The sequence below is a fragment of the Myotis yumanensis genome, unplaced genomic scaffold, assembly GCF_028538775.1.
Source record: "Myotis yumanensis isolate MYYU_CA2020_CCGP unplaced genomic scaffold, mMyoYum1.0.hap1 SCAF_1, whole genome shotgun sequence".
In the NCBI taxonomy this organism is placed as follows: domain Eukaryota; kingdom Metazoa; phylum Chordata; class Mammalia; order Chiroptera; family Vespertilionidae; genus Myotis; species Myotis yumanensis.
This window is the reverse complement of record NW_027223752.1, coordinates 184,112,174-184,139,979: the sequence shown is the minus strand read 5'-3', so window position 1 is coordinate 184,139,979 and position 27,806 is coordinate 184,112,174. Positions and strand designations below refer to the sequence as shown.

Here is a 27,806-nt window from a genome sequence, read left to right as displayed (position 1 = left end):
GAGCTTTGTGCCTGGGTACACCAGGACAGAAATATTCTGTTTTATTACTTAGTCTGTATCTTCATATCCTCATGAAAGATACAAGGGTAAGAATGGACTTCATAAAAATATGCAATATTAGTAAGAATTTGCAGAAAGCCTTCGGGGCAGGAAAATATCTTTTGTTCTTAGCCACTTGTCTCTGGTTCTCCCAGAAAGCCACCTCCCCATTTTACTGTGGCAGTTTAACTTCTCCCCTGGTGATTAAGATTTTCTCTACAATAAACTAAGTTCCTTGCTATGTATTAGTATAGTGAGTACGATCCTATACTCCTTCACACATAACCTTGCAACATTCTTCATCATGCAATTGACTTAGTCCTGGTATTTGAAGGAAACTCAACTGGCTGAGCTGAGGGTTTTATTTTTTTTTAATTATTTTTTTTTCTCCCTAAACTTTTTCAGCTACACTGATTCCTGACCGGCCAAAGAAACTCTCAATAGGATACACTTTGGGGGAAAGGGGCCAGATACATCTTGAGAAATTTTCACATATGTAAAACAAATGTCTTCCATTGAGGTTTTTAAAATAGTCCTTTTAAACTTTAACATGTGCCAGGCTAGTGTTTGCTCAGATAATCACAGGCCTGTGCAAATGGGCCCCAATCAGTATACACCAGACACAGAGGCCCATTATCATGAGAGTTATGGTTTTTGTTGGTTGATTTAGTTTTTAAAAAATTGCTTCTTAACACATTACCTCCAGAACTTTCCCATCTTTAGATCTACTTAGTAAAAAAGGGATGTTATTGCCCAGCTGACTAGCTCACTTAAGGAAGACACAATGAACTCTCTCCAAGTTTTCCCCAGGCACAATGTTGTTAGGTCTGTGGTTTGCTTCTAGAAATTTGGCAAGTGAGTTGATATACATTTTTCACTCCTCATCCTGTTTTTTTTTTTAAAAAAGAGGTAGGAGTGATTTTCAGGAGTGAATATATCAAGCACCTTATTATTTCTTTTGTTTGTTTGATAAATAGGAAAGTCCATCAGCTTGATAATGGAGGAGAACAATGACTCCGCTGAGAACCCCCAACAAGGCCAAGGGCGGAATAATGCCGTGAAGTGTGGGTGGCTGAGGAAGCAAGGAGGCTTTGTCAAGACTTGGCATACCCGCTGGTTTGTGCTCAAGGGAGATCAGCTATATTATTTCAAAGATGAAGATGAAACCAAGCCCTTGGTAAGTAAGGAAATAAAAAGCACTGTGGGTCCAAGCACTCTAAGAAGTAAAGGGGTTTGCTTGAAACCAATAGTCTCCTTCAGTTCACTGGCATCTTTCATACTTTTTCTCATTGTTTACTTAGGTTCAAGATGATGAACTTGCAAATTGAGGCTAAGAGGCAAATTATATTTGTATAATATTAATTTTGCTTTCTACTAAGCTGGAACATAATGTCTGAGTCTCTCAAGCAAACTAATTTCATGAAAAAATGTTAATGGACCTCTGCTAGAACATACATATTGTAGCCAAACATCTTTCCTTTTCTCAAAAATAAGTTGGAAGCGAAGGAAGACTGTACATGAACCTTTCAGTAATTTCTGGGACACCTTTAGTATTAATTCTCTGGGGTGCTTCCCTCCACTTTAACTCATATGAAATATGGATGTGGAGCTAAAGTGAACAATGCTGATACATCCAACCAGCATACACAATATACTCTGGGAAGAGTTTCTTTGTGGTTCCTAAGTGGTCTTTTATTTGCTTACTTACTTAGTCATTTTCTCAGCCACAAATCTCTAAGCTGCAATGTGAGAGAAGAAATATCTTTCTCCCTGTAGCGACAAGGTTTTTGTTTAGCTCTGATCATTGCTTATCAGTTGATGAAAGGAGATATGAACTGAGGTATTGCATCACCTATGTGTTTTTCCTTCCTTTACATCCAGAGGACATATGAATAAGAGAAGAAACATTTTAGATTCATTTACATAAATATCCCTAACAGTGTGTTCTTGTGGCTACTTCCCTTGTGTTAAAGTTCAATGACTTAAGAATTTGGATCAGCACTCTGCTTTAGTATTTTAAATTCCTCAGACATTATAATTTTACAGTTTTCATTAATATAATTGAATCAGATAAAAATAGTAATGCCAATACATACTCCAAACCTCAGTCATTATTTGAAAATACTATTTTTTTGAGCATTTACCAGAGCCAGGCATTAGACTAAGAATTATTTATATTGTTTTATGAAATGCTTAAAATAATTCCATGAGGTAGGATTATCTCCATGTATGCATTCAGAGACCAAGGTTTAGGTACAATTCAGATTACCCAAAGTTAGACAGTTTTGCCTTTAAATAAGTCTAAGTTCCTATGGCCTCAGCCAAAGACCTCATAAATAATTAATGAGAATATTCCATATTGGGATCATGACAGTTATAGTGCAATTCTGTACCTGTTATTGCATTCATCATAGCAAACCAGTAGAGAATCTGGGATTATCATTACAGATGAAGAAATAGAGATAGCAAGTGACGTAACCAAGATCTATAGAGACAGAAGTAAAGCAGTAGTCTTTCTTTTGTTTCTCATCTCATACTCAAGTGTTCTTTTCTCATTGCACCATGTTTTATACTATGTAATAGTCACATAAATGTATTATCTTGAATATATAATCTTTTTACTAAACTGAGAAAAAGGGGTCAGGTTAATGTGAAAAATCGTGGAATATGGGGGATCCAATACAGGGACTTTGATATGGAAGAACACATTGAAATACATAGGAGGAGTATGAGTAAGATTCAGTGTTTCATCCTGTGGACTCTTCAGGTGAACTGGGTTGTTAACCAGGGTGGGTATGAATTAAATGACTAATTAGGTCTGATCCTGGACCTAAACAAAGGATTAGGGGAGCTAACAGAGAATGCAGGAGCTGAGTGATTGGAGAACTGAAAGCAGACCTAACAAAAGTTCTCTTTGGTGAGCTTCATGTACCTTCTAGTACTGAAGGTAGGATACAATGGATCAAGCCTGAGTTCAATGTTTCTAAAGTGTGAGGACTTGCAGGTTTCAGAGACTATGTAAATAAACCCTCCCCACCCCCCCACCTTTGAGGAACTCTGCCCTAAACTGTTCAAAGAGAATATCATCTTATTGCCTTGGCTATGCTTCTCTAAGTAATTTCTCAGGTCTGCCTCGTCACAGAAAGTATTCATGCAGTGTCTTTAACTTTCATAAAAATTTGAAAATATAAATAAGAAAATGCAAAAACTTCTGATTAATGCAAAAGAAAATTGGCCTCAAAATGAAAATTTTGGAAAGCATTGATTTTTAAAAGCCAGTTTGAGACTCCTAATAAAATGACTAAAATCCAAATAGGCACCAACCCAATTAATCTAGTCTAGACTACAATAGATATTGATCCAATTGTGTGGGGAGGCTTTTTCTGGACATGATGAAGATGACACTGTTAGATCACAATGGATTTTCTTAACTTAGAGAACAAAGTGATTTTGAGTGAAGTTTAACCTGAGGGCTGACCTCTAAACGTGCATGAATTGATTACTGATTTAAGAATAAGCTCTAATTCTATATATTTAATGAAACTGGGGAGTTAATGACATCTAGAATTCTCTAAGGCAACTGCTGTTCTCTTTTAAAATATATAAACCAGAAGAAACCAAAGCCTTGTTTATGTGATTAAAATAACACTAGAAACCTTAAAACTTGGATTTTATCTTCAAATCTAAAACTGAATTTCTAGGTATCATTTAAGTTTCTTGTACTTAAAAGGACACACAAGATGGTATTCTGCATCATCGTAAAATTTTAGGAATTCTTAGTTCTTTCCGGAATATGATTATATTAAGAGAGAGTATTATTAACATAAAATATTATTTTATTCTGCTAGTAGTTGGACAATTTTTTATTGCTTGCAGAAGTAATTTAGGCATGGAATTTTTTATTTTGGAGTGGTCAAAACATGGGTTTTTGAGTCAAATTGTTTGTGTTGAATCTTAATTCACCACTTAATAATTCTGATGCATTGCCACTGAATAAGCCGATTTAAGCTTTAATTTACTAATCTTTACAATGAGGTAATAATAATACATACCTACCTTGGGATATCATTGAGAGTATTAAATAAAATAACTTAGGCAAAGGATCTTAGAAAGCAGTAGCACATAATAAGCATAAAATAAATGTTAGCCATTTTTATACTATTAGTATGATAAAAATAGGATTTCTTAAAGTATTCAACTACTCATTCATCCACTTGTGTGTCTTTTTTTTTGTATTCATCATATATTTATAGATTTCTAATGTGCATACCAATGCTATAAAGATTTAAAAAGAAGAAGCTTATTTCTTTCTCAAGTGAAAGTCCAAAGTGATTCTAGGTTAAGTGAAGGGAGTCTGTTTTAAATGACTGTTTAGAAACTTAGGCTGCCAATGATTTTGCAATTTTAATTTTTGGCTTCCAAGTTCACCATGGGGTCATTTCCTTCCCAGATTTAGAAGAGGGGGTATATAAGGAAGCATTACATAACGGTTTAGATGGATCAGGTATGGTGATAGCTCTTATCACTTCTGTGGACATTCCGTTGGATAGAACTGAGTAGCGTGATCATACCTAACAGTATAGGAGGTTGAACATAGAGCCTAGCTTCATGCTGGGAGCAGAAAAGAACATGGGTATTAAAAAAGAGTTAGCAGTCTCTGCCTCAGGTGATCAAATCATTCCAAACATTCATGAAGATGGTGTTAAATTCCAAAGGATGTTATAGATAATTCCAGTTACTGTACAATGTAATGAGTATTTTAATAAGGAAAATACAAGGAACCATTGGAGGCCATAGTAGGGGCACTTATAACTACTTCAAGGTTCAGGGAGAGCTTTTTAACAAGAATTGGAGAAAGATATAGCTTTATAACAAGCTATTGGCGGGGATGGGGTATGTGACAGACTAAAAGGAATAGGCCATGGTCCTTCAGTAGATTTTTTGGGGAATTGACAATGGTCAAGTATTTCAGTACTCAAGAATAAGTGAAGCAGTGATGAGATACGAATTTGGAGAAGTAAACACAAAAAGTATGAGTCCAGTAAAGAGTGTTAAGGATTGTATATTTTATCTTGGTATTTTACATTTCCCCTGCTTTTATGTGCCCTTTTCCTTGACTTATCGCTAAGCATTTAATATAGGGATCATTCTATGTATCGTTCATTGTGAAGGAATTCAAAATGCCCACCTATCCAAAAAGGCTTCCTCTGACAGTCCTACAATTCTGTCTGGTGCTCCTATGTAGTACTGCCTATTTTGCCTTATGACATTATCTCTGGAAAGATGATTGAAAAGCAACTGTGCTACAGATAAATGCTTCTAGTACCACTTATTACTTAAGCAAGAATTGTGGGAATGCCGGCCAAGTCACTTTTGACTGTAGGAAGAACTGAGAACTCTGTGGCTGCTGGAGAGGTCATCTGTGGTGAAGAGCAGCAGAGGATGTCTTTCTTGGACAAAGGCAGAAATTGATGGGAGGGGCATGGTGGCCAGAGGGACCGCAGTGTGAGAGAAATATTATAGTCATAATTTTCTCCAGAACTGCTGATCCAGAATGGGCATTTCTCTGGGAAGCAGTTGAGCTCAGTTGTTGTTGTTGTTGTTGTTGTTGTTGTTGTTTAAATATATTTTATTGATTTTTTTTTTACAGAGAGGAAGGGAGAGGGATAAAGAGTTAGAAACATCGATGAGAGAGAAACATTGATCAGCTGCCTCCTGCACACTCCCCACTGGGGATTTGCCCGCAACCAAGGTACATACCCTTGACCAGAATCGAACCTGGGACCCTTTAGTCCCCAGGCCAATGCTCTATCCACTGAGCTAAACTGGTTAGGGCTGAGCTCAGTTGTTTTATTTTTTTATTTTTTTTATTTATTTATTTTTAATAGATATTTATTCCTTTATTCTTCATATTCCATTTTCAAGGTCAAAAACAGCATTAATTCAACTTCACATTTTATTAAATGTTATGTTAATGTTCCAAATTCCCTGTGGCCAAACTCTTATTCTTTTTTTTTTTTTTAAATCTTTATTGTTCAGATTATTACATTTGTTCCTCTTTTTTCCCCCCATAACTCCCCTCCTTCCAGTCCCACCCCACCCTCCACCCTCACTCCCCACCCACTGTGTTCATCCATAGGTGCATGATTTTTGTCCAGTCACTTCCCGCATCTCCCACACCCCTTTTCCCCCCAAGAATAGTCAGTCCATTCCCTTTCTATGTCCCTGATTCTATTATAATCACCAGTTCATACTGTACATCAGGTTATTTATTCACTTGATTCTTAGATTCATTTGTTGATAGATGCATATTTGTTGTTCATAATTTGTATCTTTACCTTTTTCTTCTTCTTCCTCTTCTTAAAGGATACCTTTCAGCATTTCATATAATACTGGTTTGGCGGTGGTGAACTCCTTTAGCTTTTCCTTGTCTGTGAAGCTCTTTATCTGACCTTCAATTCTGAATGATAGCTTTGCTGGATAAAGTAATCTTGGTTGTAGGTTCTTGGTATTCAGCACTTTGAATATTTTTTGCCATTCCCTTCTGGCCTGCAAAGTTTCTGTTGAGAAATCAGCTGACAGTCGTATGGGTATTCCCTTGTAGGTAATTGAGCCTCTTTCTCTTGCTGCTTTTAAAATTTTCTCTTTGTCTTTTGCTCTTGGCATTTTAATGATGATGTGTCTTGGTGTGGTCCTCTTTGGATTCCTTTTGTTTGGGGTTCTCTGCGCTTCTTGAACCTGTAAGTCCATTTCTTTCTCCAGGTGGGGGAAGTTTTCTGCCATTATTTCTTGAAATAGGTTTTCAATATCTTGCTGTCTCTCATCTTCTGGCACTCCAATAATTCTGATATTAGTCCGCTTAAAGCTGTCCCAGAGGCTCCTTACACTATCTTCACACTTTAGGATTCTTTTTTCATTTTGCTTTTCCAATTGGGTGTTTTTTGTCGAATCTTTGGTTTGATTCTTGTGCTCCTCTGGTCTGCTATTGGGTATAATATTCTTTATTTCAGTCCGTGTATGCTTGCTTTCTAATTTCTTTATCGTAGCATCAAGGGTCTCATTAGTTTTCGTGAGGCTCTGCACAAATTTATGGCAAGCCCTCAAAATTGCGATTCTTAGCTCCATATCCTCCCTTTCTGTCATGTTTTTTTGTCTCCGCATCTTTTATGCTTTCTTGGTGCACCCCCTTGTGGTCTCTGTGCGCAGTCTTGTTCTAGCCAAGCCTTAATTGTTGTAGTTAACACTAGAGGGATTTGACCACCAGGCCGACTGGCTGTAGGAATCAGCTGAGCGGAAAACGTCTGTCTTCTGGGGAGGCGCTAATCCAGCCTTTGCCTGAGGCAATTGGCAAATGGCTGTGCGCAGGGCCTGGGCGGGGCGGGCTCAACAGGGCAGGGGGAGGGAGCTGCTATGGCCGCTCTCAGTCCGTCCCCAGGGGCTCTGCGTCTCTGTCCCCACAACCGCTGCAAACCTCGGAGGGGCCGTAGCCAGACAGTCCCGCTTCTCCCATTTGAGTCTGGGTCCCTAGAGACTCGCCCGGATCTGTAGCCCAGAGTCTGAGACTCACTCCTGATTGAAAACGACAACCGCGCCCTCAGCCGCCAGCCCGCTTTGCGCGTGCACCACCTCACCACCGCACCACCGTACCTTTAAATTTTCCACACTACGCCTCCTCTGAGCGTCGGAATGCTGTTGTTTTTGCTTCTAGTTGAAGAGTCTCTCCTCAGCCAGCCTTCCTGTGGTTCTGGTTGATGTCCGTTCCGACTTTTAGTTGTATTTTTGAAGTGGTTGTTTACGGCGGCAATCTCCGGTGTTTACCTATGCCGCCATCTTCGATTCTCTCGGGGCAAGATTCTCTCTGGGCTTCTATTTCAGCCTGGATGATGTGGCTCCTCCAGGGCATGGGCTACTTCTTCCTCGAGTTGGCGGAGAAGAAGCGCAAGGGCGCTGATCACCTCTTAAAGTTGCAAAACCAGCACTGCAGCCGCATTCTCTTCCAGGACGTGCTGAGGCCTCCCAGGATGAGTGGGCAAAACTCAGGGCCATGGAAGCCGCCCTGGCCTTGGAGAGGAACCGAACCAGGCCCTTTTGGAGCTCCAGGCCCCGGGTTCTCTCAGTTGTTTTATATACAAATTCAGGAGTCATACTGCCTGGGCTCAGTCTAGACTTGTAGAGGACTACTACTCAGGTTTCCACCTGGATGTATCTTGACCACTCACATGGAGCACTTCATTTCTGACACTTCTGGTCACCAAATTTGGGATTGGAGGTTCCTCCACACCAAGAAATTCTCTAAGACACCATCTGGGTGTCTTATTCCCCCACCACTTCAGATGCCAATATAAGGAGTAGGTCCTCAGGTTACTCACACTTCTGTCTGACTTGACTACAAATGGGAAGTTCCCATAAGTCACCTTCCTGGGTTTGATGAACTTGCTAAAGCAGCTTACAAAACTGAGGGAAACATTTATCAGTTTATTAAAGGATATAATAAAAGATACAGATAAACAGCCATGGAAGCTTCATCATGCAGGCCTAATCAAATATTAACTTTATTTCAAGCTCCAGTCTCCTCTTTGGTGGATAGGAGGTTGGGCTGAAAATTCTAAACTTCTAACCATGGCTTGGTGACAGCCCCACCCAGGAGCCATCTAGAAGCCCACCCAGAGTAGCTTTATTAGAATAAAAGATATTTCTATCAGCCATGAAATTACAAGGATTCCTGTCAGGAACCAGGGTCAGAGCCCAAATATTATAACAAAAGATGCTGCTAGTACTCTTAACACTTAGGGAATCATAAGGGTTTAGGAACTCTGTGCCAGGAACCAGGGGCAGAGACCAATATATCTACTTTGTATTATCTCACAACTCCATCACTAGTTATAAACCTTGGTTAAGTTACTGGTTACTTACTTGGTAAATTACCATCTTTGACCATAAGGATACCCTGACACAGCAGTTTAGAAGTCAGGATCTGTAATATACACCTTATTACTTGAATAATGAAGGAAATAACAGATGATCAGTTCGTGTAAGTAATGCTAACCTCAAAGCAGAGGAAAACTTGTTTTCACTTATGACCTATGCTGCCAAAACACTGAACTCATGGAAAGAGTCTTAAAGAAACAATGCTCACCTTTGTAGTTTGTCTTATTTTTTGCTTAAATTACTTTTGGGGCTCCTTCAAAGCTTATCAAAATGATTATGATGACAGCCACAGAGACTTGAAGGATTCCCCTTGCAAGACTGGACCACCCAGAGAAAGGCAGCCCTGGTTTTTTTCTTGTCTCATGCACAGCATGTACCCAAGTAAGCACATGTATCTATTCAATATCAGTTTGCATAAAGAACTACTGGAGTAGAGTCCCTTGAGTTCTGCTTCTAACATTTACTCATATTGACTGAAGACTTTTGTATTTGTGATGCAGTTCAATATACAGAACCAAGTAGTCCATAGATGGACTTTCCCTATCTTATTAGAATAACAGGTATATTTCAATGATCCCCACTAGTGGAGAAGAGAATTTTGGGGGAGGGAAAGAATGAGTAAAAATGCAATTTGAACATTTACATTTTTAGTGTTTAGGGTAATGTATTTTAAAAAGTTGCTTTTAAAAAAATATTTATTGTTGAAAGTATTACTACATATGTCCCCCATTTTTCCCCATTGACCCCCTTCTAGCCTCCCCCAGGCCTTCACTACACTATTGTCTGTGTCCATGAGTTATGCATATATGTTTATTGGTTTATTTGGTTTATTTACCCCCCTAACCTATGAATATTTGAATAGTGCTACTTATTCTTTTAGGTTTCTTTTGGGCACTTGATCTTCCTGTCTTTTCTTCTTTAGCTTTATCCTTTCCAAATCCAGCTGCTCTCTGTTTTCTCTAGCACTATTACCATATGTTCATTTATTCAATGGCAATTTATCAATTGTAAGCTACATACATTGTAATTTAGAAAACATTTGATCCCATTTTGTGTAGAAGGATTAAATCCCAGATGCAGGAGTTACTAGTCTCACTTTCTGGAATTTGGCTCATTTCCCTTAGCATAATGTCTTCAAGGTTCAGCTATGTTGTAGCGTGTATTCGTACGTCCTTTCTTTATACGGTGGAATGATATTCCATTGTACCAACAATCCACATTTTGTTTATGCATCTTCAGTTGACAGAAATTTGGGTTGTTTCTACTTTTGGAGTGTTATAAATAATACTCTGGACATTCAAGAACAAGTTTTTGTGTGGACCTTTTCCCCCTGCTTCAGCTCTCAGAATGGGCAGTACACGCACAACACTTGCTGGAATCTCATTACCTGGTGACCTACCTTCCCTGGTTAAATGTGAACTCCTGGAAATTCATTCCTGGTTGTCATGACAAATATGGTATTGCAGCCTCCTCCACACGGTCATAGAATTTTACCTGCCCTCATCTTTCTCTAGTTCTTTCATCCATTACTCAGGGATAGGTGCAGAGCAGCCCAAGCAATGACAAACTGAGGAGTGATCTGCCAGACTGCCCAGCTGCTAGTGATTCTGCTGGTGTTTCTTTTCCCTTGACCTGAGAGAGTCAGGGCTTCCCCCAAGACATCTTTTCACAGGTGGAAAGGAGAAGACAGGTGTGGTGCTGGCCACAGTGGTGGTATCTGGTTGGATTTGATTCTATTCTGTTGTCTCTTAGAACAGCAAGGCACTTAGCATATCTTTATTTCTGGTTTTATATTGCAGAAGTTATTTTGGGATAATAGGATAATTCTTACTCAACACCTTATTATGAAAACATATACTTTTACATTTTTTTCAACTACAACTCCCAGTCAAATGTATATTCATTTTTCTCTCAGATAAATGGGACTAACATTCTCTCATTAACAACTAGAGGCCTGGTGCACGAAATTCGTGCATGGGTAGGGTCCCTAGGCCTGGCCAGCGATCAGGGCCATCAGGGCCTTCCAGCTGCCCGCCTGGGCCTCCCTTCCCTGGCTGCTGGCTGCCTTCCAGGGCCTTCCTTCATTCTGAGCCACTTCTTGGTGGTCAGTGCACATCATAGTGAGCAGTAGGACTCCTGGTCTCCCAGTCGAACTCCTGCTAGGACACTTTGCATATTAGCCATATTCTAGAGATTGTCAAAGTCCTTCATGTGTCTGATTTCTTATGATTATTAATTTGAAACATATTCTGTTCCATTTTTGAGCCAAGTACCTTGACATATGCATAAGTATAATTTTAATACTGTAAAATTCTAAAGCACTAAAGATATAGTTTCTAACTTGTGATAATATTTTCTTCTAATTCATTGCTCCTGTTTGTGTCACAGTCATTAGAAGAGATTAACAGAATCAGTTTCATTTATTAGCAGAACCCTCAGTTCATCTTTGTGAACCTGGATTTCTATGTAAAAACATTTTTTTAGATATGGAATTACAAATGCTTAAATAATACATCATCCCTCACTAAATATATATATATTTAGATAGATAGATGCACAACTTTTACTTGGTTTACCTATGGCCAATCTTAAGAAATTCTAATATGGATGAATAGAATAAGGAACCGAATCTGTAGATATCAGTTCAGTGCCCTAGTTGTGGGTTAAATATACTATAGTCCTGACTTAGCTTGCAGTATGCACAGATTATTTAAATAAACCAACAGTGATCCTAACTTAATTGTGTTACTTAACATTCATGTATAATCTCCTCCAAGGAAGACAGGAAACATCAGCAATTAAGATGCTAATACATTTTCAAATAGCTTTGTGGTGCATATTCCTTTATCAATTTGAATCCTTTTTAGTGTTTCTTTTTAAATGCGTAAATATAATACTTATATTTGCTCTATATTTTAAAAGACATTTCCATATTTTGTTAATTTTTGTTTTTTATAATAGATAATAGATATGGTAGTACAAGAGCCAAAGGCTCTCCTGGGTTATGACTTTATTCTTCCATTAATGAGGTACATCACCTTGCATTAGTAACTTCTCCTGTGCTTCCTCTATCAAATGAAGAGATGACACCAATGGTTTTACAGTTGCTTCTCGATCCCAAGTTTCTAGAAGTTTTGCTTAGCCCCACAAACACTCCTGTTTTCTAAAGTGTAAAGTTTCATGATTCTTCCAGTGAGCTAATGCTTTTGTTTCCTAACACATTGCATTTGCCTGTAAAATATGCATGGTAATATCCATAGATTATTTTAGAAACGGGCAATTTATTTTTAAAGTATCCTGAGGGAAAATGAGCAGCCACTCCATTTTCAAACTACACAAAGATTTCATAAATGTTTTCAGTGGTTTATGTTAGTCTGCATTTTGAATATTTAGGCAAAAATCTTTGGTGAAGGCAGTTTTAGTCATTATCACAGGCAGTGACATAATTGCTTATCTAAAATACTCAGTTTTCAAAACATCCTCTTTAAAGTCTCATAGTTTCACATGCAATTATAATAAAAAGGCAGTGTTTATTGGAAATGTTTCTCTTTCTGACTTTTAAAAAATGATTGAGAATATTCTAAAGATACAACAGAGTTGTATCTTTACTCCAAAGTCCTTTCCTTCCAAAATTATGAGATACAAAACATAGAAAACATGTCTGGTTTTTAATTTTTTTAAAATATATTTTATTGATTTTTTTACAGAGAGAAAGGGAGAGGGATAGAGAGTTAGAAACATTGATCAGCTGCCTCCTGCACACCTCCTACTGGGGGTGTGCCCGCAACCAAGGTACATGCCCTTGACTAGAATCAAACCTGGGACCTTTCAGTCCACAGGCTGATGCTCTATCCACTGAACCAAACCAGTTAGGGCCATGTCTGGTTTTTTAAAAAACATACTTAAGTCATTCATCAAACTGTTGTTTACTGCTTGAAATTCTATCAATGAATTCATTTTCAAAGCAAAGACTGCGGACATTCTTTGTATCACTATCTAAAACCTTTACAATTAGGTCAATTTAAATATAGGGCATTAATTTTTCAATTCTTATAATACATCTTAATATTATGGGAGAAAATACACCCTCAAATACTTATGTATCTCAGGTAATAGTCTGGGTTGAAAATTGTATCATATTTTAATAGATATATTTGAACCACATAATTTGTTTTGATCATAGGAATAATAATTTTTAGAAGCAATATTTGTTGTCTTTTTAAATTTACGTGTCTCTGAGCAGCGACTTCAACAGAAATTGCATTCTTGTTTCTGACCTTTTTCCCTCTTATATTCTAGATTGGGAAATAGGAGTTATGCAATGCTGTCTATCCCTGAGGACTTTTATTATGTGGATTTCACACAGTTACTACTTTTCTAACTTTCTGTTTTGATGACTGAGATTTTCAGATTTTCTCTTGTAAAATATATTAGCAATCTTCTGAAATCTCAGGAGCTTAATAAGAAAATAAACTTTCTTATTTTTGAGTATAATTAACTCAAGCCATTATTCAAATTTTTTTTATTGGAGTGGCAATTAAAAATAGTTTTAACTAATAAAAATTGAAGATGAAAGGGAGTAGCTGTTTATTACAAACTGTTATGTTATGCTCTGTGCTAAGTACTCTACTTACATTTTTCTCTTATTAATTCTCACAGCAATACTATGTGTAGTTGCATTTTGTTGTTGTTTTTCTTGTTGTTTTTTTATAGATGCAGAGACTACATTTTGGAAGGGTTAAAAATATATGCACCAAGGCTAACAATTGACAAAACTAGGAAGAACAGTGATGGAAATAATATAAGGCCAGAAAGGGGGGAAAGATATTCTGAGGTGGTGGGCAAACTAGAGTCAAGAGATTTTTGAGTTTTTATAATGATCAAATAAGAGAGCAAAAAAGAAGACATAGATACTTACTTTAATAAATAGAAATATAGTTTTCATAGAGAATAACCCTATACTATTTTTTAAAAAAAGATGTTTTTATTGATTTGAGAAAGAGAGGAAGGGAAAGGGATAGAAACTTCAATGAGAGAGAAACATTGATTAGCTGCCTCCCGCATGCCCCCTACTGGCAATCTAGCCTGCAACCTGGGCATGTGCCCTGCCCGGGAATCGAACTGGTGACCTCTTGGTTTATGGGTTGACACTCAACCACTGAGCCACGCCGGGCCAAGCAAAACCCTATACTTTTTAAATAAAGATGACAATTTAGAGGCATCTACAGAGTTCTAGGAATTATGCTAATAACTCATAACTTTTAGCGAGAACTTCTAGGAGAGGGGTGTTGGCCTTCTGTGGATGATACTTGGCTGATTGGGCGGTATGTTCAAAGAATATGTATCTCTGATTGGCTGCAGACCCTGCTAAAATACATCTACCTACACCTAATACTCAGTTTTTGCAGCCATTCATGAAAGGAACCTCTGTTAGCTCTGTAGGCTTTTGCAGGCGGCCCCCACTTGTATTTGTTTCACATTACACCACTCGGATCCATCAGCGCCATCTAATATAAACTGGGGCTTTATCTCTGGCTGTCTTTACAAAATCATACAGTGAAGAGGATTCATGGACAAAGCAGATGTGATGCATTCTGTTTCTGACACAAGACAAAAGTGATGCATAGCAGTGGTGATGAGTGTCTGCTAAATTACTACGATACCTAAAATAGAAATAGCAAATAAGGACATGTACTGGGATGGTCTTCTTGGCCATGTGACAGGGAACTGAGGAGGGCATGCACTGGTCTATCAAACCCACCTCTCACTCATTCTTGTGGATTCTCTGGAAACAAATCTGAAATGAATCTTTGGCGGCTGAAAGGAACCTGAAAGGATCCAGGGGAAAGGTGCTCTTTTAAACCACATGTCCATTTTAGGGTTATGGCTTTAGAAGACAAGAATGCCATGGGACTTAAACACCTGACGATACGGTGTTGGAAAATAGATTTGGGCATTTCTAGCAAGAAATAATAAACTCTTTTTTACATACTTACAACTGCAAATCTACTTTGCCCCACCCTGTATTTAAAGTTGCTTTCCTTTGGAAGTGCATCTATCTGACAAATAGTGATCCAAGGAAGCAACATGTTAATGGGTGAAATAAATACGGTTGGACTAATCCCTCATACTTGATAGAATAGGACCCTTGGCCTTCTTTCCCTTCCCTTACCCCCTTCTGTATTAATTCATGAATAGATGTGTGCATGATGACATATGCCAGGTATAGTGCTTGCTATAAAACAAGCCTTGGGAAGCTCAGCTATAATGAGGGAGACAGTGAAATGCTATGTGAAGGAAATGAATAGATACCTTGAGAGACAATACTGATACAGTGGTGTGGTGGTGGTGCTGGGTGCTGAACAATGACAAAGACCTAGTCATGCAAAGAGAAGAGGGAAAACAGGCCTGTGTGCTAGTAGCTTCGTTAGCAAGGGTTTTCTGGTTATCACTACCTTTATCTTGGAAATGGTTTCAGCCCAACCAACCAGCAGGATTGCTTTTCTCCATCAGCCAGTCACTTAACGTTATGTGTGCACATGATTGGGCTCTCCACTAAAGCCTCCTGTTGCTTTTGAATCCTAGATTGGTGATTTCCTGCTTGCTAAATTCCTTGTGCTGTCCTTTAATGTAACAGCTTGTGTTTGTTTATTTGCTTAAGAGAAAATAAAAGTATGTATCATGTCACTCTGCTCTTCCACAATTCCCTTCTATATTCTCTGACCAGCTTGGGGGATAGGAGTGGAAATTAGTGGCTTCCTCCTGTGAATTCCTGTAGAATCCAGTGAACATCTGTTTAATAGCACATCTTGTAGGATTGCTATTATCTTTCCTGTCTTACAGTGACTCCTTGAGTCCAAATACCTTCTCACATAGCACACTGCCTGGCATACAGTGTGTACTTAATTCACGTCTATTGACTGAAGGAATCATAAACTCATATTCGACAAGACCATTTGATTCTTCAAAGTGTGCGGTTATAACAGTAATTACCCAGGAGTACACATTTTTCAAAGTGATGACTCCACTTTTACAACTGAGATTAGTAATGGGAGTTCAAATAAACTAGATCTTCACTTCATTTCCAAAGTTTTAAAATTTTAGCCTTATGCTCAGCCGGTATTGCTCAATGGTTGAGCATCAAACTATGAACATGGAGGTCACGGTTCGATTCCTGGTCAGGGCACCTGCCCGGGTTGCGGGCTTGATCCCCAGTGGGGGGTCTGCAGGAGGCAGCCAATCAATGATTCTCTCTCATCATTGATGTTTCTATCTCCCTCTCCCTCTCCCTTCCTCTCTCTGGAATCAACAAAAACATATTAAAAACAAACAAAACTTTAGCCTTATATGTTATTGTCAATGTGAGGTTTATAACATCCTTAGGAAGGACTATGAAGGCTGTGATTATGGAAGTTTTTGTACCTTGAATACTTAACTTCTTCTGACACATAAAATTTCTAATTTAATGTTAACTGATTTAAAGTGGAGAAGCATGAGCAGCTGTCTCCTCTCTAAAGGTCAACAAGTGATATTCTTAGACATAAATCACCTGCAAGGTGAAGCTTGCAGGGGAGACGACTTTGTGAGAGAAATTGCATTGGGCCTCAGAGGCACTGGCATATGATGGACAGAGATTCTGTAAACTCACCACCTCCTTCTAGCTCTGCAGAGCGAAGCTTCTGTGGGCATTTGCATGAATGTGAATTATTTCTGATAACAAATAAAATTGGGGTCTAGCAGGGATCAGAGGACCTGGATTTTAGTCTTAACTCTGCTACTTAAAACCTGAACAATTAATAACTCTAGAGCATCATTTTCTCATCTTAAAAAAGAAGTAGGTTGCATTGGAAAACATCAAATATTTCTTCTAGTTTGAATTTTGAAAACGGTTGAAATATACCTTTTATTAATATTCTATGAATCCTATTAACTTTTTAATGAAAAAAAAAAAAAGGCCAGAGGATATCATTGTAGCACTGGTAAACTTGACTGAGGGAAGGACTTTTTATTTTTTTAATTTAATATTTGAACAAGTTCTTTTTATCATGTAATCATGATAATTGCCAGTTTGGGGGCATGTCTGCAAACTAACTAGGTAATGAATCTGGTTCCTGTTAACACCATCTGCACCTCTGGCTAATCCATTAGCCAATGATGTATAGTAAAGCTTTCATTTCCTTTGGTTCTAAATATCAAATTATCCTTGCCTTTGATCCTCTCTTTTGAGCTTAATAATTTGTCTTTAGATACAGCTAGAGACATATTGGGTTGGTTAGAGTGGAGGCTGGGTGTGCTTCAGGGGAAGCCAACTCAACAACAAGTTTTTTTGGTTAAGTTGCCACAGAGGCACTTTATCCTTCACAACAGTACAGGACACTGTGAATTTTGGGATGAAATTTTGTATTTTGTGGGTTTTTTTGTACCTTTTCTTTGAGGTTTCAGTTTTGAGAGAGCAATTAGCAAAAATCTTTGATACACATATGCAGCACATATTAATTCTCTATGTTAAAGAAGGCGTTCAAAGGAGACTCAGGAGTTGGAAAAAATGAAATATGGACTTTTATTTGACAAATGTTTCCTTCCAGTTATAAGCTTGGAAGTTAGATCTGGTTATTTTTCAAAGACATTGCTACAAAGTTTCATACTATGCCCCATTTTTGTGCCAATTACTGTAATGCATATTTTGCATGTTAATTTGGATTATTCCCTTTTTAAGAAGAGAGGGAGACTTCCCTCTTAAGGCAGTGCTCAATGTGTGATTGCAAGACAGTGAATTGTTAGTTCAAAGATGCTAATGTTTAGAAAATGACTATCTAATATAAATGAAATGTTATTTTGTTTTGAATAGGAAAACTTCTTCCAACCCTCTTCTCTTCTCCCTCTTCTTCCAGTGCTCTCTCTAACCCTTCCTTCCTTCTTTCCTTCTTTAAAAAATTAAAATGAACATTCATGGAGTATCTGCCATCTATCTACCATGCTTATCCTTCAGGAGGCCTTCTTTAGAGTAGATCTAATTTTACCTAGAAGCCCACTAAAACTTTTATCAAAATTATTAATGCATTTTTAAGTAGACCTTAATATATGTTTATTTAAATGTAATATAAATACCCTCACTGTTTTCAACCAGTTTGCCACAATTCTTAGAAATGTGTATAGGGGAAAAAGTTAAAGAGTAATCAAATATAAATGAAAACCACTAGTCTTAGTTTTTACATCTGCAAAATTAAAAGAATTGACAGATAATTTTTTTTTCCTTCCTTTAATTTTTTTTTTATTTTTATTTTTTATTTTATTTATTTATTTATTTTTAATAATTTTTATTTCTTAAAGTATTACAAAGAGTATTACATATGTCTCCTTTTTTCCCCCCCTTGACATTCCCCTGGCCCCTACCCCCCGGCCGCCCGCCCCGTGTCTTGTGTCCATTGGTTAATCTTATATGCATGCATATAAGTCCTTCAGTTGGTCTCTTAATCCCCCCCCCCAACCCTCCCCAGGCTTCCCACTGTAGTTTAACATTCTGTTCAATGTTGCTCTGCTTCTGTATCTACCCCTGTACATCAGTCCATACTGGTCCCCTTTATTTGTCCCAACCTCACTGGAGTAGTCTCAACCTCACCAGGGCCATCTGAGCCTCACCAGGGCCGTTTCAACCTCACCGGGGCCGTCCCTACCTCACGGGGGCCGTTTCAACCTCACCGGGGTCGTCCCTACCTCACGGGGGCCGTTTCAACCTCACCGGGGTCGTCCCTACCTCACGGGGCCGTTTCAACCTCACCGGGGTCGTCCCTACCACACCGGGGCCGTTTCAACCTCACCGGGGCCATCCCGACTTCACCAGGGCCAATTCAACCTCACCGGGGTTGTCCCTACCACACCGGGGCTGTTTCAACCTTACCGGGGTTGTCCCTACCACACCGGGGCCGTTTCGACCTGACCGGGGTCGTCCCTACCTCACGGGGGCCATTTCAACCTCACCGGGGTCGTCCCTACCTCACGGGGGCTGTTCCAACCTGACCGGGGTTGTCCCTACCACACCGGGGCTGTTACGACCTGACCAGGGTCGTCCCTACCTCACGGGGGCCGTTTCAACCTCACCGGGGTCGTCCCTACCACACCGGGGCCGTTTCGACCTGACTGGGGTTGTCCCTACCTCACGGGGGCTGTTTCAACCTCACCGGTGTCGTCCCTACCTCACGGGGTTCGTTTCAACCTCACCGGGGTTGTCCCTACCTCACGGGGGCTGTTTCAACCTCACCGGGGTCGTCCCTACCACACTGGGGCCGTTTCGACCTGACCAGGGTCGTCCCTACCTCATGGGGGCCGTTTCAACCTCACCGGGGTCGTCCCTACCTCACGGGGGCCGTTTCAACCTCACCGGGGTTGTCCCTACCACACCGGGGCCGATTCAACCTGACCGGGGTTGTCCCTACCACACCGGGGCCGTTTCGACCTGACCGGGGTCGTCCCTGCCACACCGGGACCGTTTCAACCTCACCGGGGCCATCCCGACCTCACCAGGGCCATCCCAGCCTTACCAGGGAAACAGGAAGTTTGGCCCTCTGTCCCCTGCCAGCGGCTCCCCACCAGACAAAATCTCCAGGCGTTCCTGGTGGTTGAATATCCAGCACTCCTGCCCTCCACCAAGTGCACAGACTGCCTGTCTGCTGTCCCCCAGCGCCCCACAAGAGACTGGGACCAGTGGGCATGTTTGTGCGCTTGCTGGTACAGCAGTTCCACAGTGCCGGCCGAGTCAGGCCCAGCCCTGGCCGGCCCCGGACCCGACTCTGCCCCCCGATTGCGTCCCTCCCAGATGCAAGGAGCTGAAATCTGCAGCCTGCTGGGATGGGCTCTGTACTTGGTGCCTCTGCACATCCTACTCAGTCTCAATGCGCTTCTTTCTATGCGAGGAGTTGAAATCTGCAGTTTGTTGGGTTGGGCTCTGTACTTGGTGTCACATCCTACTCAGTCTCAATGTTCTTTCTCTCTTTCCAGTTGTAGAGCTTCCACTGGGCCAACTTTCCCATGGTTCTGTATGATAGGTGTTTGTCTGATATTTGGTAGTTTCGATGTTGTTGTGTGAGGTAGCACGCACAGGTCTCTTCCTTATGCCGCCATCCTGGTTCTCCTGGGTCTGCTTCTTGAGTGTGTCTCCCATGGCTGCGAGCAGTTGAAGTCTGCAATTTGTTGGGATAGGCTGCAAAAGCGCAGGTGGGTCTTTTTGTGCACCTGGCACAGCTTGGATGGGGATGTAAATTGATTAGGGCTGAGACTCAGGGAGTCGCCATGGCGGAGCAAATTGCACTGGCTGAGTCTCCGCGGCCCCTTGAATCTCTGCCAGGGCTTTGTGTCCCCCAGTGCCGGCGAGCAGCTGTGCAACAGAGTCTCCCTCGCTTTCTGATGGCTGCAAGACCGTGCTGCCTCTCCCCGTAGGGTCTGGTGCCTCATGATCCCGCCTGAACCAGCTCAGTGGATTTGAAAGTTAGCAGAAGCAAAGGCGTTTCTACTTGTGAGTCTGGCACAGCCCAGATGGGAATGTAAATTGCATAGGGCGGGGTCACAGGGAGTCGCGGGGCGGAGACTCAGCGGCCCCTTGCCTATCCAGGACACCAGGACTTTGCGTCCCCCAGTGCCGGCGAGCAGCAGAGCGCCAGAGCCTCCCTCGCTTTCTGACCGCTGGAAGGCCGTGCTGTCTCTCGCCGTGGGGCCTGGGGCCTCAGAGACCCGCCCGACCCAGCTCAGTGGATTTGAGAGTTTGTAAAAGCACAGTCATTCCCTCTTGTGCCTCTGGCACAGCCCTGAGGGTAGGGCGGGGTCACAGGGAGTCACCAGCAAGGAGGAAATAGCGATGGCGGCGTCTCCGCGCCCCTCGCCTCCCCGGGACACCAGGACTTCTTGTCCCTCAGTGCCGGCGAGCAGCCGCGTGTCAGAGCTTCCCTCGCTCTCCGACCACTGCAAGGCCGTGGCCGCCTCGCCCTGTGGGATCTGGGGCCTCAGAGACCCGCCCCGAGCAAGCCCAGAGGATTTGAGGGTTCGTAAAAAACCGAGAATCCATTTGCAGCCCGCGTGGCGTGTGACTGCGTACCTCTGGTCTTGGTGCCTCCGTAGCTCCCACTCAGTCTCACTGCGCTTCTTTCTTTTCTTCCAGTTGTAGATCTCCCACTGGGCCAACTTCCCCGTGGTTCTGAGTGGCGGTTGTTTACTTCATAGTTGATAGTTTCAATGATGCTGTGAGAGAGCAGCACACACAGGTCCGCTCCCTACGCCGCCATCTTGGTTCTCTCGAATTGACAGATAATTTTATAAAACTCCATGCAGCACCACTCAGCTCTAGGATCTGGATTTTTAACTAATTTGCTAGCACAGTTGGGGGATTGGTAATCACACTTCTACCAATTATCATCTTTCATGTTTATCAAAACACACATATCTCCATGGCGTTCATTTTGGAATTAGCAAGTGAATCTGGAAAACCAGAATGGCAAAGAATAATGCTGGAGTGCAAACCTTTGGGGTCCACATGCTCACCTGAAATAATTAGTTATGCGGCATGCCATGTCATTAGTTAAAATAGTAAAACTAGGAAAATTTACTTTTTATAAATTTCAGTGCATTCAAGATTATCTCGGTGATACTCACTTGCACGCTGACATTTCCTCACTGGAAGGAAGAGGGAAGGACTTGCAGGAATGGCCACTATGTAAAAGGATTGTTTTGAGCATTAAATGAACTGCTGGATATGAAATACCTGGAATGTAGAAAATATTAAGTAAATGTTGGTAATATTACCGTACCATATCCAACCAGCATCACCACCTACAACAACACAACAAACTTATGTTATTATTAGCTTTACTGTTAATTAGATGTATCAAGGTAGAAACAAAAAACAAGTTTGAAAACCTTTCGCCAGACATACAGTCTAACCTATGATCTTAGGCTAGGTTTTGCAAATATGGTTCCACCTGTCCTTTCCTTCCCAAGTCAGTCTTGCCTACTCTATCTAAGCACCCCTTCATTAGCCTGATAAATATCTTTGAAATCTTTCTTGATATAACATTTCAGACCAGCCACAGTCAGACTGCCTTGGGTAGGTGGCTCAGTTTGCTGGAATATCATCCTGCACATAAAAAGATTGCGAGTTTGATTTCCAGTCAGGGTTGTGGATTCAGTCAGGGCATGCATGGAGGCAGCCAGTCAATGTTTCTCACATTGATGTTTCTCTCTTCCTCCCCGCCCCGCCCCCTTTCTCCCTCCTTCCCTCCCTTCCTTTCTCTCTAAGAAAATATTAATGAAAGCATATCCTTAGGTGAGGATTTTAAAAGAAAATTGCTTAGAGTTTGAATGAGAGTTGATATTTATCTGCCAGCTTAGACTTAGATTTAGTAGACATCAACTTGACCTTTTAATCGATATATAAGGAAAGGAATCTTTTTATTTTTTATTTTAGAGTACTTTCTAAAACAATGTCATCTCTTCTGAGTACAAGAATGAAAAGATTAAGAGTTCATCAGAAAGTAATAGTGGCCCATTCTCTCTAAAGTATGTGGCTTGAACAAATAATGTACCTCAATGTATTGAATAAACCTTGCAGAACATGGAAACGTTCCTCCTATCAAACAACTGGTGTATATTGAACTACTAACCCAAACACAGCAAAAGAATTATCTCTCTCTCAGGTTGATAGAGTACAACAGGCAATGGGAAGCTGCTTTCCATTCAGACACCCAATATAAGAAGATCCCACTAGAAATGACTATTTCTTGGGTACAGTGGGTAGGTTGTTTATTTTGTGCCCAGTTCATATTGCACCTAAAAAGTGATAACATAAAGCACTTAACTATAGACAAATCAGGTAGTAGCTATAGTTATCTGGTAGGCATGAGGCAAAGTGGCAAAGTTTCTTTAAAGAGCCAAGCCAAGCTTACCTAAGTTGAAATTCATCTATAATAATAAAATCATAATATGCTAATTAGACTGGACAACTGAACGACCTTCCAGATGTCATTCTGGATGTCCTTCTGGGCAAAGCCAGAGGCAGAAGTGGTTAGGGGCAATGAGGCAGGCAGGCAGGCCAGTGGTTAGGAGCCAGCAGTTCTGGATTGTGAGAGGGATGTCTGACTGCCAATTTAGGCCTGATCCCTGAAGAGAGGGTGCAGGCTGGGCTGAGGAATCCCCCCTCCTATGCATGAATTTCGTACACTGGGTCTCTAGTTGTTTCATATTTGACTGATGTTCAGTGTGTAGCATTTGCTCAGAAATGCACATAACTGCTGAATTAGAAAATCAGTACCTTCTTTTCCTCTGTGATTTATGTAAAAAGACTTTGGGAGCATAATGGAAAGTTTCTGTTGAATAACTGGGTTTGGCAGAGAAATACAATAAAGGAGGATGGACTAATGCCACACTAGTATGAAACCACTGGTAATTCAATGAAGACACCACTGAGATATTTTACAGAAAAACCAAAGACACTATTTTTCATCACATTTTTAAAAATTCTGTAAATATGCCTTGGTACATAATTTTACATATGTATATAAATGGAATCTTCCTCATCCAGCCATCACCTCACTCCCATCTTTTCTTACCAAGGTCCTTCATGTTTACTTTCCAATGCTAGGAAGTATGTTTGTGACTTTTGAAGTACGACATTTTTTTTGACACTCCTCTCTCCTTTTTCTTTTCATCTTCTCCCCAGTGAACAATGTCCTATGTTAACAAGCTAGTGCATATTCTTTCATATTTTTATATATTCACACACATATATGAATAATTATACCTACCAGTACTCATACTATCCACAAATATAGGGATGTATGTTCCTTATCAAATAATGTATCATATCATGCCTACTTTTCTCCATCCTGCTGTTCTCATTAACAATACTTGGGTAAATCCCTCCAAGTAAACTAGCATAACCTGGATTCATTATTTTTGTTGGTTTCATAGTATTTACCACTGTAATTATAAACATCTATGTATGTGAAAATTTAATATCATTTTGCACATGAAAACTTACAGTATCACCATTGGTGACCTTATAAAGCTTTTTGGTATAGACAGAATGGAACATTACAAGTATAAACCACATAATGCCAGAAATGTGCTTTAATTTTCTTTGAAGAAAACTGTGATACATGTTTATGAGTCCAGTTTTACTCAAGGATGCTAAGGCCTACATGCCTTGCAGTCTTTTGTGCTTTGGGGAATGGAGCCAGAATTGTGACAGCATTGAAGGTCAAGCATTAAGTAGAGAGTAGGAAGCCAAAAAGATTAGGATTCAAGGTCCTCAGCCCTAAAATATAGCTATTTAGAAACAACTGATGAGTGGGCATTTCCCGGTCTCTGCTTTGTCTTCCCTGAAAATATTGTGCCCCAGTGATGGTTAGATGAGTGCTGGATGAGGTAAGAGAAGAGAAGAAAGACTGAGCCTTTTCACAGCTTCAAAGAATTCTTTTCTGGTTTAGCTTGGGATGCCTGTGGTTGTAAGGGAGATAGTTAAAATCCTGCATGCATTTTCATCCCCATAATCTTACTTGTCCTTCAATTTTAAGACCAGATTTTCTAAAATAGAAAATGGCAAATCCAAGGGGCTGAAATCTTGAATATTATTCTAAAATACAAATGGAATAAAATTTATACATAAAACAGTTTAACACAGTTTCTAGCAGGCCAACACTCTATCCACTGAGCCAAACTGGCTAGGGCTACATGGAATCTCTTTGAAAATATAAACTTTATGCTCCCTTTGGGAGTAAATATTTTTCTGTGTATACATTGATGTATAGGAGGCATTAAATAAATGTTTTCTTAATTAGAATATTGAATATTTAAAGAAGTGGATTATTATAGCTGTTATCATAAATACCTTGGTAGTTTCCATCTGGAATGGTTTTTCAATAGATTGATAATTATAGTATCTTAATAAATGAAATTTAACTTTCAGAATATTCTACAAATTAAACCTACCACATTTTGGATGTAACATGAAATAAAGCAAATTTCCTAATTAAAAGATCACTAAACATTCTGAGGATTTGTGAATTCATAATTATGGCAGATGATGTTATTGTGACAACTAAGATGGCATTTGAGAAATTATCAAATGTACCTTTCATCCTTCATTTTAACTTGGAGAATGATTTTAAGCGATCCCAAGGGATAGAGATGTTAAAATTTACGACATCACAAAAAATCCTTATTATGCAGCCACATTATAATGCAAAAAGTAGAAATGTCATGACTTTTCAAAAGATGAATTTTATTTCAATTCATCTTTTTATTTTTGAAAATTCATTTGTTTTATTTTAGAAATGAGGTAAAAATTTTAGGTATACACTGTCCAATGAATGAATGAATATAAGGTCTTAAGCTACTGAAAGAGTCTGAAGTCATTAGGTCTAACTATGGAGGCATTATCACACTCTACAGTTATATATTCCATGCTAACTATTCATTTCATACGTAGAAATATCAGACTTATGGTGGCTGATTTTAATTCCTCCTAAACCCCTCCATTATTTCCTATGTAAGGAAACTGAGGCTCAGAAGGGTGAATATCTTGTCCCGAAGTGTTTAGTGGCATGCTCTGTGTGTGTGTGTGTGTGTGTGTGTGTGTGTGTTTACTTCCTGGCCAAACTGTAATTTGATGTTTCTCAGTAGCTCATCAAGATAATAATGTATGGAAACTACTTTTGATTTTTGGTGCTTGAAATGATTATTTGAAAAAAATAAGATGAATGGGGTTAATCAGCAGGTTGAATTTAGTGTTGGACTTTTATAGTATTTAATGGTGACCTATAATAATAATCCCATTTGATTATATAAGCATAGATTTATAGAAACTTGGATATTCAAGTTTGAAAACATTTTAGTAAGAATTTTTCATATAGTTTCAGCATTTCCCAAGGCAAACAATTGGAAACAAAAAACAATCTCACTCAGGCTATTCAATAAAAATATAATGCAGGTCACAAAGGCAAGCCACATCAGGAATTTAAAAGTTTTTTTTATAAAGAATTTTTTTCTTTATTGATTAAGGTATTACATATGTGTCCTTATCCCCTTCTTGCCCCTCCCACCCACCAGCTCATGCCCTCACTGCCTAGTGTCTGTATCGATTGGTTATGCATACAAGTCCTTTGATTGATCGCTCCCCCTCCCCCCCACCACCTTCCCTTGCCTTCTCTCTGAGGTTTGACAGTCTGATTGATGCTTCTCTGTCTCTGTTTTTGTTCATCAGTTTATGTTGTTCATGATATTCCACAAATGAGTGAGATCATATGATATTTATCTTTCTCTGACTGGCTTATTTCACTTAGCATATTGCTCTCCAGGTCCATCCATGCTATTGCGAATGGTAGGAGTTCCTTCCTTTTTACAGCAGCATAGTATTCCATTGTGTAGTGTACCACAGTTTTCTAATCCACTCATCTGATGCTGTTTCCAAATCTTAGCTATTGTAAATTGTGCTGCTGTGAACATAGGGGTGCATATATCCTTTCTGATTGGTGTTTCTGTTTTCTTGAGATATAGTCCTAGAAGTGGAATTACTGAGTCAAATGGAAGTTCCATTTTTAATTTTTTTTTATTGTTTTATTGTTTAAAGTATTACAAATAGTATTACATATGTCTCCTTTTTTTCCCCCCCGCGCTTGACAATCCCCTGGCCTCCCCTCAATTTTTTGAGGAAACTTCATACTGTTCTCCACAGTGGCTGCAACAGTCTGCATTCCCACCAGCAGTGTATGAGGATTCCTTTATTTTCCGCATCCTCATCAGCACTTGTCATTTGTTGATTTGTTGATGATAGCCATTCTAACATGGGTGAGATGGTACCTCACTGTGGTTTTGATTTGCATCTCTCGGGTGATTAGTGACTTTGAGCATGTTTTCATATGTCTCTGGGGCTTCTGTATGTCCTCTTTTGAAAAGTGTCTATTTAGGTCCTTTGCCTATTTTGTTATTGGATTGTTTATCTTCCTTTTATTAAATTCTATGAGTTCCCTGTAAATGTTGGAGATTAAACCCTATTGGAGCTAATAGTGGCAAATATGTTTTCCCATGCAGTGGGCTTTCTTGTTGTTTTGTTGATGGTTTCTTTTGCTGTGCAGGAGCTTTTTATTTTGATGTAGTCCCATTTGTTTATTTTCTCCTTAGTTTCAATTGCCCTAGGAGCTGTATTGATGAAGAAATTGCTTCGGCATATTTCTGAGATTTTGCTGTGGATTCCTCTAAGACTTTTATGGTTTCCCATCTTATGTTTAAGTCCTTTATCCATTTTGAGTTTATTTTTGTGTATGGTGTAAGTTGCTGGTCTAGTTTCATTTTTCTGCACGTATCTGTCGAATTTTCCCAACACCATTTATTGAAGAGACTGTCTTTACTCCATTGTATGCTCTTGCCTCCTTTGTTAAATATTAATTGAGGTTTGGGTCATAGTGGTTTGGGTCAATTTCTGGGTTCTCTATTCTATTCCATTGGTCTATATGTCTGTTCTTGTGGCAGTATCAGGCAGCTTTGAGGACAGTGGCTTTGTAATATAGCTTGATGTCTGGTATTGTGATCCCTCCAACTTTGTTCTTCTTTCTCAGGATTGCTGTGGCTATTCAGGGTCTTTTTTTATTCCAGATTAATTTTTAGAGAGTTTGTTCTAGGTCTGTGAAATATGCCATTGGTATTTTAATGGGGAGTGCATTGAATCCTGGAGACTAATTTAAAAGAATAAAATAAACAGGCAAAATCAATTTTACTATTCTATTTTACTTAATCTAGTGCTTCTAAAAAATTTAAAATTTTAGCATGTAATGAATATAAAAATCATTTAGATATTTTAC

At 39.6% G+C, this 27,806-nt stretch overlaps 1 protein-coding gene across 5 annotated transcripts in view; it reads left to right on the top strand.

Moving 5' to 3' along the window:
• Window positions 1-27,806, top strand: part of ARHGAP24 (Rho GTPase activating protein 24) — a 554,910-nt gene that overhangs the window by 163,716 nt on the left and 363,388 nt on the right. For all 5 annotated transcript variants that reach the window (XM_070393355.1, XM_070393371.1, XM_070393389.1 and 2 more), the window contains exon 2: window positions 1,017-1,216. In XM_070393355.1, coding sequence (XP_070249456.1) covers window positions 1,037-1,216 — 180 coding nt within the window. In that variant the 5' untranslated portion in view covers window positions 1,017-1,036. The remainder of the gene's footprint in view (window positions 1-1,016; window positions 1,217-27,806) is intronic.